Source organism: Drosophila nasuta, chromosome 2R, assembly GCF_023558535.2.
Source record: "Drosophila nasuta strain 15112-1781.00 chromosome 2R, ASM2355853v1, whole genome shotgun sequence".
Lineage (NCBI taxonomy): Eukaryota > Metazoa > Arthropoda > Insecta > Diptera > Drosophilidae > Drosophila > Drosophila nasuta.
Window position 1 is genome coordinate 569,698 of NC_083456.1, and position 12,343 is coordinate 582,040.

At 37.9% G+C, this 12,343-nt stretch overlaps 1 protein-coding gene across 2 annotated transcripts in view; it reads left to right on the plus strand.

Annotated features, from left to right (window-relative positions):
- Window positions 1-5,191: 5,191 nt before the first annotated feature.
- LOC132786159 (uncharacterized) overlaps window positions 5,192-12,343 on the plus strand; it is a 48,538-nt gene continuing 41,386 nt past the window's right edge. Inside the window, exon 1 of one of the 2 annotated variants that reach the window (XM_060792603.1) lies at window positions 5,192-5,282. Coding sequence is in view for 1 of the 2 variants with exons in the window: in XM_060792602.1 (XP_060648585.1) it covers window positions 6,222-6,223 (2 nt within the window). In the remaining variant the exon portion in view is untranslated. Of the gene's footprint in view, window positions 5,283-6,159; window positions 6,224-12,343 lie in introns of those variants that run through there. The other variant, XM_060792602.1, reaches the window with a different exon arrangement.

Here is a 12,343-nt window from a genome sequence, read left to right on the forward strand (position 1 = left end):
CTCACACTGGAACGCGGTAGGCAAATATCACCTATTGAACCTACTTGGGTGTATATGTTCGGCCATACAATAGTGTTAACGGGTAGTAGATCTTGAATCCGGAAGCTTCGGGAACTGCTGTTGGCGATGCCGTTCGCCTTGAATGCCTTATGGCTTGAGGGTAAGATGCAGAATCTACGGTACGAAGTGTGCAGGCTCCTATGGGCTGGGCAGGGTAAGCTGGAAGTATAAGAGAACTCTATGCACACGCGGCTGTCTGCCTCAACACTTGCCTATATGGCAGAGCAAATTTGTTTGTATCCAACATGGAGTGCTTTCTGGTTCTGTCAAAATCTCCAAATTCGTACTGAAAACGGATGACAGAGACAGAAATGGAGACAACGATTGCAGAATCTGCCAGCCGGCAGCTGATCAGAATGAAAGGCACCCCTGATAGTCCGACATTTATTTTTGAATGCGCCAGGTGGATGATGCATGCAAGGACAACCAAGCGTTAGTTGAAGGCAAGGGTTCCCAACCGGCGTTAGGAGCATTCGCCTTAAGAAACGACATTCAAAATAGAGGGATTCATAGCGGAGGTGGGGGCCGATATTGTTCTCACCAGCGTAAGCGGCGACACCCTTTACATCTAATTTGCGGATAAAACGAATGAGGGAAGTTACGGTTATGCATGCATTCAGGAGTCATGTGTAGCGTCAAGCAACACAGTAACAGGGCTAAGGTTCTCCAAGTACAAACTTTTCGTCGTGGGTCGATACTTGAGTTAATCCCACACACTAAAATAATCAAAGCTAATATTCCCTTTTAAAATTTACCAGATCTAACTATTAAAACCAAGGGAACCTGTATGAACTCAAGAACATTGCGTTTAAAATTAAATTTAATAGTCTCCAAAATTATAACATTTAGGAGCCCTTGCAACATAGAATGAATAAAGTTCTCCAGTTTTATTTCCAGTGTTAATTCTTATCGTTTCGGGACGATAAATAAACTTGCTAGAGAAGATGAGATTAGATCTCTCCTGAAATCATCTAAGCAGCCCTTAAGTCCAAGTCTACTAAAGACAACTAATAAAGTGTGGACTGAGAGGAGCTCTGAAATCAATAAATCACATCTGATTTTCTCCGATATATTGACTTGCGAAATCTATCTAAGTTTCTCTAATATACGACATTCTGCCGGTATGACAACACAAAACAGAAAATAGAAGTATCTATACATCATGGAAGGGCGTTAAGCTTTATTTTGTGTCATAGAAACCTTTAGGTCAAGCAACCCGTCTAGCTACGAATCTCTCTATATTTATATATATTTGGTACTTACAGGAAATTTGTGTAACAGTCTGAAGAAGCCATAAAGTATATGTATATATTCTTTATCAGCTTCAACAAAACGGAAAAATAGATGATGAATTTAAAATGTTAAGACTTTCAATTGAATCGCCGAAGCGAAAAAATGCCTAGCCGAGAATATAATTTTTGTAGATACATTTTTTTTCCTGTCAACACGGGCTTATGAAATATGGATATAATACCACAAACATAGTAGAGTTCACATCTTTGATAATTAAGAGCTTTAAAAAAATATATTCAAACTGACATTATATTCATTTAAGCTTTTGATTCTGTTTATCACTCTCTATTATTTCATAAACTTAATCTATTCGAATTTCAAAATAACTTAATTAATTGGATATCTAGCTATTTAATCGTAAGAACCCGGAAGTAAATTTTAACGGCATTTTTTCTAAGATAGTTAAGGTCACTTCCGGGATGCCTCGAGTCAGCCACCTTGCTGATGATGCAAATCTATGTTTATCGTGTTCCGAATCTCATTGTAAGCACAGATTGCAAGCTGACCTCGACAGTTTCCAATCATGGTGGCAAATTATTTTTTTTAATTGTAGTAAGTGTAACATGATATCCTTTTGCAGCCATTTTCAATTTAATTGCAGAAAACGGACATATTCTTTTACAATGTAAATGTAAATTGAAAACCCCAGAAAGTGTGTTTTAGCGGTCCAACAGCCAGAAAGAGTGACAGCTTCAAATCTTGTAGCCAAATTAATTTATTAAATCTTAACGTAACGTGATATCCTTTTGCAGCCATTTGCCATTTAAAAATACTTATATTTTATATACAAAACCTCATAAAAGTATTGAGAATACGAATGATTTAAGTATCCTTTTGCATTAAAAACTTAAGTTTGAATTGAATATCATGTCTTTAGCTACGTTGGCATACTGGGGTTTACTAAGCGTTAATTAAATGATCCCTTTTTTACAGTACTCCTCTACACTTCAGATGTGCGGCCGATTCTTGAATATGGGTCTTATATTTGGAATCGCCAATATAAGGTTAATCAAAATAGATTAGAATCCGTTCAAGAACAATGTTTGGTCTTCATAGCCTGAAGACCTTCTTACCTTTCAATCGTAGTAGACTCCTACTTATAAGTTTCCACCCTCACTGCGATCGGGTAAAACCATGCGTGGAATAATGTTTTTGTACAAATTCAATAATTTAAAATTGGTTCGCCCGAATTGATTAGTCAACTTAGTTTTAGAGTTCACTACAAATATTATACCTTTTTCCCTCTTCACCTTTTTTCTTGGATTTGCGCGGTATCAAGTTCTTGCATAGTGTCATTGAGCCACTTGATGGTGCTTCTTGCTTGATGAATTCGTGTCCGCAATTTAGACTCATTAGAAAATTCACCAACACAGGCACTATAACATATCATATGTATGCCAACTGCATATGTGACGTCTTAGCACGAACTTATCCAAATTTAAGCAAATCAAAAGTTCTTTATCGCTAAGCCGCTAGATTGCGACGCAGACTGTCATTTTGCACTGAAATTTTTTTACTTGCTTCTTTTGAGAGTTGCTTTCTTGTGGAAGGAAGGCAAAAAGGTGCCGAAACGAGTAAATCGGTAAACATTTATTTCCGAAAAGTAAGAAAGCTGCAGTCGAGTGTAATCGACTGTGAAATCCCATTTGAATAAATGTGTTCAAACGGATAGGCGGTCAGACAGACGGCTATTTCGTCTCTGCTGTTGATTCAGCATATATGTATGTATGTATGGGCCCTGTCTAGATGGCGCACCCTGTATATAAATATATGTATTTGGCACGCAGTAGGAGTCGTCTGCGACGCCATATAGCACATATATATTCACAAAGTTATAATACCGGAGCACATGCAAGTAAGAGAGTAAAAGCAAAGCTGAGCGGTATTATTACCGCAAAAACACTGAGAAAATAATATACATATATATATATAAAATAAAAAATAAATAAATTCTCTTCGATATAGGCAAATAAATTTCGTGTTGGCTTTTCTTAACATAGTAAACCAAAAAATTTTGGGATTTTGTATCCTCCTTCACTTTTGAAGCTGAGTAAGTGCCATTGTCGATTTTAAGTGTGGAGCTGGCAAAAAATAGTTAAGGACAGTGTAAGTATTACAACGTTAATTAAATGCATTTGCAGGTCCAAATACATGATAGTACCTACTGTCACGGTTGCCATTCGAAAAAAATGTTGTGTAGCAAAATTTTGAAAAAATGCACCAATTTTAGCAAAAATGTACCACAAATTTTTTTTCGTTATTTTTTAATACTATATTTTGATAACGTTTTTTTAAATTATCTTTTATTATTTCATATTTCATTTTTTCAAATTATAGTATAGTATTTACTATATAAAAGAAAACAAAAACAGAACTTTTATTTAATCACTTATACTTTTCAAACATAAATAAATCAAAAACAGAACTTTCTCTTGAATAATAATGAATCAATTTTTAAACTATCTAAGTTAATTTTTAAAAATGAACAGACTTTTGTAGACCAAACATAGTGAAGGTATTTACAATCAATCAATTCCTTGCAATTGTTTGTTAGTGTTAGTTGTTATATAGTGTCTTAAATTCAAATTTATTTGGCAATTTAGTTGCAACGACATCCTGTTGTTTATGAATTCTATTAAGCTCCTGAACAGCGGTTCGTCAACACCTTTTTTTTACTTTCAATGTCTGTCCAAAATTTACGAATATCTTTTTCTTTTCCCTGATTTAAAGAAAGTCGGAGTTGGTTCCATTGGGATATTATATCATGAGGATCACCATTTTCAAAGGTTTTTATTAGAGGTACTATGGAAAGTTCTTCTTCGCTTAGAAATTTGGCTGAATCACAAATTGTGATTCACAATATATACATATATATACCAAATATACCATTTGGTATATTTTTTAGTGTTTTTAGTATATTTTAATAATAATACCCCAAAATATATTTTTAGTATTCTTGTAGTAGAGTTGGTATGTTTTGAGAATAATACCGCAAAATATATTGCTTTTATTCAAAATGGGTAGCGGGTATCTCACAGTCGAGCACACTCGACTGTAGCTTTCTTACTTGTTGAATTCAAACAAGTGAGCCAAACTACAGTCTAGTGTACTTGACCGTAACCCACTACCAAATTTTTATATAGGCAAAATATTGAGGTATACTATTATATTGAAATATATTTAAAATTATTTTATCGCATCAAAATTTTCAGGAAACATAAAGGGTGTAGTTTTAATTGTTTGTACCAAAAATAATTTCTCTAGCTTGAAATCTTTTCTTAATATTTTACTTTTTCAATTTGAGGAATCTGTAGTGGGCATTTTTTTAAAGACCTAAGATATAATAGCCTTCTCCCTATTGGTATATATAAACCCGCTTATATCTTGTATTTCTTTATTAAAATATAAATAATACAAAAATCATTATTATGAAAATCAATGAATGGTTGACAAGTGAGAAAGCTACTGTAAGCTATCCACCTTTCCTTTCACCCTTTTACTTTATCGAGTAGTCAACCACATGATTAATTTGAGATTGCTCTATATTTTGTTATTGTTCATCTCAATTTATTCATATACTTGAGTAGTTTTATACTTGTTTTGGAATCATGCAGCAGTCAATTTTTTTTTCTTCGAATAGAGTCGAAAAAGTCTCTTCCCGATGATTGCCGTCTTCAATGATCATCCAATTTTTTGCTGAGATGTGAGAATTAAGTTTAATTGGACACACTTACGAACATTAAATTGTTCATTGTGTTGTAAAAGTCTATTTGTACATGTGTACACATATACATAGATATGTTCCGTACACATGTACATGCTATTGCATGTCAAAACGTATTATGCTTGAGAATGGTGCTATAATTTAGTTTCAGATTTTCTTCTCGTTGATAAGTTACACTCGTCTTATGCGCCGTATTCAAGTAAAGGTAAAAAAACAGTATTGTACAGTATATTATAATTACTTTATTAAAATACACAAGTATGAAATGTTAAGTTATTATAAAAAACAAGAAATATACATAAATTTTATTTGAACGCAAAAGGTATTATTGTTGTTGTGAAGTACACTTGTGTCAATTAAAGAAAAGTATATAAAAATATTGAGTCCGTATTGTATGCGTAACTAAAACCAGAATTATCAAATAAAGAAAATATAATGAACTCTTGCAATGTGGCAGTGCGACAAAATAAATGTGAAAATACTAGCTTTCATTTATGATAGAATCCCGAAACAGTCGATTATTATTATTTCGATTATTTTCATTACATTTGGTGTTATACAGACGACGTAACAGTTCCTCGTAGATTGTCTGAGTTTTGAATTCCTCGATGAGTTATGCTCTGAGTGCCACCCAGTTGTTAGGTTGAGTGATCTATGCGATCCTCAATGTCTCCATAGAGTTGCAGTCCGATAGCTCTAAAGTTAACACTGTTTCGCCGGACCCATCTTCTTGTATATAAGGATAAAATAAAATCGATTCTTTTCACAAATGCTGATAGATTTTCTGCGCCAATATCGAATGATCCACGCTTCACTTGATTTAAACATTGGCTTAAATGTGATACTGATAGTTCAACGGCCATGATGTTATTTGTTTCTTTTTTTTTTTTGATTGCTTTGTATAAGAGTTGCTTATGGGTACACAATGATTTTAGTTTAGTCACGACTGTTTTATTTTTTTTTTTTTATTACTGTATGTTTTATATTTTGAATCTTCTCTTACGAGACTAACAAAATGTGTTTAAATCTTAAAAATACTACATTATTCTAACAGTTTCTTAAACTGTATTTATGGTAGGCGGTCCTAGTAATTGTCGCTGGATGGGACGGTCGTTACGACGAAGGCGGGAACGGCTGCATACTAATGTTAGTGCTCTAGCAAGGTGATTTGGATGGTTCGACAGCTTGATGTAGTAATTTTCCATGTGTTGTGCTATTTCATCTCGGACGGGAAGTATATTCAAGTCTCTCTGAATGTTTTCACTCCGAACGAACCACGGTGCCCCGGTGATAGTTCTAAGGATCTTTGCTTGGGCTCTCTGCACGATCTCTACGTTGCTGTTGCTGGCGCTCCCCCACAACTGAGAGCCATAAGTCCAGATTGGTTTCAGAACGGAGTTATAGAGCAGGACCTTGTAATCCAGACTAAGGGGGGAGTTTATAAGCCAATGCAGACTGTTTGCCTTCAGCCTTAGGTGAGTTCTTTTAGCTTCAATGTGCGTGCGCCAGGTGAGCCGTCTGTCGAGATGTACGCCAAGATACGTTACTTCATCTGATTGGGGAAGCACGGTGTTGTTTAGTGTAAGGTTGGGGCAATTCCGTCTATTTAAGGTAAAAGTTACGTGTTTACATTTTTGCTCATTTACTTTTATACGCCAGTCTGAGAGCCATTTCTCTACAGCGTCTAGATGGGTCGCAAGTTGCGCTGAAGCTTGTTGTGGAAATTTAGATCGGCTAAGGATCGCGGTGTCGTCGGCAAACGTAGACATAGTCAGTTGTCTACTCGTAGGGATATCAGAAGTGTAGAGTAGATATAAAGTCGGCCCGAGAACACTGCCTTGAGGAACACCAGCTTCGATATTATGTTCAGCTGACATGACGGTATTGCATCTCACTACAAATATCCTGTTGTAAAGATATGACTTCAAGAGTTTATGCGTGCTATTAGGGAGCATTATTTTGATTTTGTGCATTAGGCCGTCAAGCCATACTCTGTCGAATGCTTGAGAGACGTCCAAAAATACCGCAGTACAGTACTCCCTATTCTCGAATGCTGTTCGAATTTCTGATGTTATGCGGTTCACCTGTTCGATAGTTCCATTCCTATCGCGAAAACCGAATTGATGTGCTGGGATACTATTATGTCTTCTTAAGTATGGTATGATACGGGTTAAAAGGCATTTCTCAAAGAGTTTTGATAGACACGAAAGTAGGCTTATTGGTCTGTATGAGGAGGAGAGAGTGTGGTCTTTTCCTGGCTTTGGTATCATTATGATGATTGACTTTTTCCACCTCTTCGGGAAGCAGCCGATTCTTGTCATCGCGTTGAAGAGTTGGCATATGGTACCAACAGCACATAGTGGGAGTTCAGTAAGCATTTTTGGTGTTATTAGATCGCAGCCCGGAGATATTCGCGGTTTCAGCTGCTCTTTTATAATTTTTATGACTTCGCATACTCGAAATACAATTGGTTCGGCAATAGGGAAGTCTACATCTGTTTGTAAACGTATATTAGGCAGGTTTGTTACTGGATTTGGCTGGAAAACATTTTGAAGGTGGGCAGCGAATGTGTCGGCTCGGTCTTTGTCGCTTCGGGCCCAGCAACCTGCAGGGGTCCGTATTAGCGTAACCGTTACTGTTGGTGCGCTCAGTGTTGAGTGAGCTTTCCAAAGTGGAAATTTTGAGATAGTTGCTCTATATAGCGCTGTATGAATCTGTCTTCTTCTTGTCGTAGAGCCTGGGTGAGTCGACGTGAAGCTTCTTTTAACTGTTGCTTTGCAGATGGCGATCGAGATAATTGCCATTCGCGCCGGGAGCGACGCTTTGCCAGAACTAACTGCTCTATTTCTGCATTCGTGTGCTTGGTGTTATGTGTTATATTTTGCCTACGTGGTGTTGCGATTCGAGCCGCTGAAACCAAAACTGTTTCTATATTGTTTACGGTTCTTTTGATGTCATCTTCGTCGGTTAGCCGTGGTGTAAGTTCAATGTGTGAGCTTATGTATTTTTTGAATTTGAGCCAGTTTGTGCTGTTAGAGGTTAGCATGACGGGGTTGTCATTACTAACTGGCTGTTGGTTTAGGCCAAAGAGTACAGGCGAGTGGTCTGATGATAGATCCGGTAGAGAACAGGCGCTAATCAGATTACGTGGGATGTTTTTTGTAACTGCGAAGTCAATCAAGTCTGGCAATTTTCTTGGATCACTAGGCCAGTGAGTTGGTGAACCAGGGGAAACGCAGTCAAGCTTGTTGCTAGGTTTTATAATTGCTTGATACAGCTGTCTTCCTTTCGGGGACACGAGGCGAGATCCCCAGTGCGTGTGCTTAGCGTTATAGTCTCCTGCTGCTATAAAGTAGTTGCCTAGCGAGTTGAAGTAGTCAATAAATTGGGCTTCGGATATCGTAAAGCGAGGAGGACAGTATACCGCGGCTAGTGTTATATTGTGACAATCCAACTGTATAATGATAGATGTGGCTTGCAGATAGCTAGTTGCAAACGCATTGTGGAAGTGGTGTTTAATGCGGTTTTTAATCAGTATTCCAGTGCCTCCATGGGCCTTTCCATCAGGATGATTTGTACTGTAGAACAAATACCCTCGGATTTGGAAATTGTATTTGTTGGTAAGGTGGGTTTCTGCTAGTAGCATTACGTCGATTTCATTGTCATTCATGAATTGTGCTAACTCAATTTTGTGCCGTGGAGCGCCGTTGGCATTCCACAGTGCAATGCGTAGGGAAGCCATTGATTATTTTGAAAGAGTGTTTTGGAGCATCTGAATCAAAATATTTTGATTTGTCATCAGACTTTGCATGGTTGTTGTGTCTGCGTTGCGTGATGTGTGCATAAGAACTGACTTTATTAAATATGTGTGTATAACTAATTGGTGATTACAGAGTTGCCAGATTATTATTAATATAATAATGTACGATAGTATTATTGTTAGTGAGGAGAGATTTTAAAGTTTTTAATTTCAGTATATATAACACATCTCCTTCCTAAATTAAGAGCGATTGTTAGTTTTTGATTTTCTAAAATCTTTTGGCTGGAATCGGTTAACTCCTTGGCGAACTCGTGTGCTTTGGCGGACTGGTATTCCCGATGGACGTCGTACTGGTTGAACTTCCTTGGTCTGTTGGGTTACGGTTGCTGGTGTATCAGGGGCTTGTTTCTGAGCGGATGATGAGTTTAGCGGTTCATCTTGGTATTGAGATTCTGGACTTTTAGTAGGGATGTCAGGAACAAACCAGAAGTCGGTTGATTTGTCATCCTCGTTAACATTTGAGGATCTTGATTTGAGCTGATTATAATGGCGTTTAACATAGCCACTTTTGGTGCGAACTATGTACATCATTTTCCCGACTGTACGATCAATTATTCCTTCAATCCACTTTTCTCCCCTTGAAAAGTTTCGAGTGAAGACCGGCTGATTAACTCTGTATTTGGTGTCTTCGTGTTTGTGTTGCACAGGCTTCTCAAATATTTGGCTCAATAATGTTCGAACTGGTCGACCGTGTATTAATTCCGCAGGAGTTTTTCCTTGGGCATTTGGTGTAAACCTGTAGGATGCGAGGTATTTGATCACTGCTTCTCGAACTGTCAAACCATCCGATAAATTTTTCTTTACAGAAAATTTGAAAGTCTGTACAAAACGCTCTGCCAATCCGTTGGATGCGGGGTGAAACGGTGCTGTAGTAATGTGCTGTATTCCATTTTGTTTGCAAAATACTGCGAAGGCGTCAGCAGTAAATTGTGGTCCATTGTCACTTACTATTGTTTTTGGATATCCCTCAATTGCGAAGATTGAGGATAGTGCTGCAATCGTGTGGACGGTTGTAGTAGACGGCATTTGAACTGCAAATGGAAATTGTGAGAAAGCGTCTACGCAAATTAGCCACATGGCGTCGAATATTGGTCCCGCGAAGTCAATGTGAATACGTTCCCAAGCTGTTGTTGCTTCCGGCCAACTATGATATTCTCTCGGCGGTGCTGGATTGTTGCATTTGCAAATGGTGCAAGAATTGACAAGATTTTTGATGTCTTGGTCAATGGTAGGCCACCAAACATGTTGCCTGGATAGCTGCTTCATACGAACAATGCCCCAATGTCCTTCGTGCAGGAGCTGCAGAATATGGGCGCGAAGATCGGCTGGTATAATTACACGACTGGCATCTGTGTGTAAGCAAAGTAGTTGTTGGTTAGTGGTGATTGCAAACCTACGATTGAAATATGGCAACAAATCGTTTTGACTCGGTTGAAGTTTTTCTAGCCAGCCTTTAGTGACGAATTGTAGGACTTGTTTGAGAACTTTGTCGTTGCTTAAGTGTTTGTGAATTGTGTCAGCATTAATTGGCGGTGACGATTCAAGAACCGTGTTGCAGGCTTCCTCTTCTTTGTCGAAGTCTGAGTCCATACCTACTGGAAGGCGTGAAAGAGCATCGGCGTTGCCATGTGCTGCTGTGGCACGATATTGAATCTCAAAGGTGTATGCCATAAGAATGATAACCCAACGTTGTAACCTATTTGATGTCATCGAAGGAAGATGCTTGCCAGGATTGAAAATAGTTACAAGCGGCTTGTGATCTGTAATCAACGTAAATTTTCTTCCATATAAATATTGGTGAAATCGTTTTACTCCAAAGATTATAGAAAGTCCTTCCTTTTCGATTTGGCTGTATTTCACCTGGTGCTTGTCTAAAGTTTTTGAAGCGAAAGCTATTGGTCTTTCTGTGCCGTCATGCTGACGGTGAGAAAGCACTACTCCAATACCAAAAGATGATGCATCAGTTGCAAGTATTAGCGGTAAATTTTCGTCAAAGTGGGCTAGTTGCGTTGCATTGATAATGTGCGACTTTAAATCCGTAAATGCTTCTTGTTGCTGAGGTCCAAATGTGTAATCTACGTTTTTTCTGCGAAGCTGGTTCATGGGAGCAGCCAATTGCGAATAATTTGGAATAAAGTTGCAATAGTAATTTACTTTACCCATAAATGCTTCCAATTGCTGCAGATTCTCAGGAGGTTTCAGTAGTTTAACCGCGTCTAGGCCTGAGCTGTCTGGAAGAATTCCATGTGCGCTAATTCTCCGTCCCAAATTTTCAATTTCATCTTTGAAAAAGAAGCATTTCGCCATTTTGCATCTAATTCCATTTTCCTGAAGGATTGCTAGATAGATATTTAATAAAGTCAGTTCTTATGCACACATCACGCAAAGCACATGCTTACGCATACACAACATTATTGGCGACGAGGAGAAAAATAAAAAAAAATAAAAGTGAATCGTGTCGCGTAGTCGTTGATATTCATCAAGATGCCGGCAGATGACAACTTAATACAAGCAATTCTTGCTCAACAGCAAGAATTTACAACAGCGATATTAGAGCAGCAACGCAATTGGATGCAGGCAGTATTAGAAAAGAACGCAGCTCCAAGTGTGAGTGATTCAAGCCACGCGGGTGAATCTCTCTGTCCTACATTTCATGTATTTGACAAAGAAATACAAAATTGGGAGTCATATCTCGAACAATTATCGCAGCACTTTAACGCATATTCGGTCAGTGCAGATCAAAAACAAAAAGCTTATTTTCTTTCGTGGTGTGGTGTAACAATATTTGAACTCTTAAAAAATCTGTTCGGCAGTAACAATTTGAACACGTATACATACAAACAACTCACAGACAAGCTCACAGATCATTTCACAACGAAACGACACATTGTGGCAGCTCGGTACGAATTCTTCAAAAGAGGAATGCAACATTCACAAACACATAGAGAGTGGGTAGCCGATTTACGCGGGATCGCTCGTGAATGTCAATTTGTATGTAAATCGGAAGGTTGTTTGTCAAAATATGTAGATGAAATGATACGAGATTAGATCATAGTACATACTCCATACGATGCAGTTCGTGCATCTGCTCTTCAGAAGTCACAGCCAACTCTGGAAGATGTGCTCATAGTTGCAGAAACCTATGAGACAACGACAAAAACCGTAGCAACGCTGAAAGAAAATGTTGAAAAAAATATTCCACTTAATGCAGTAAACGCGTATTCAAAGAACTCGAGAGTTACCAGCTCAAACAAAAACGCATTAAAATCGTGCTCGGGTTGTGGACATTCTCACAAAAAAAAGAAGTGCAAGTTTCGCGATGCTGAATGCCATAAGTGCGGTAGAAAAGGACATATAGCTGTCGTCTGTATGTCAAAGCAAGACAAAACACAGTTGCGAAATAGATTCCAAGGCCAAAGACAAAACAAAAGCGAAACAAACGAAAT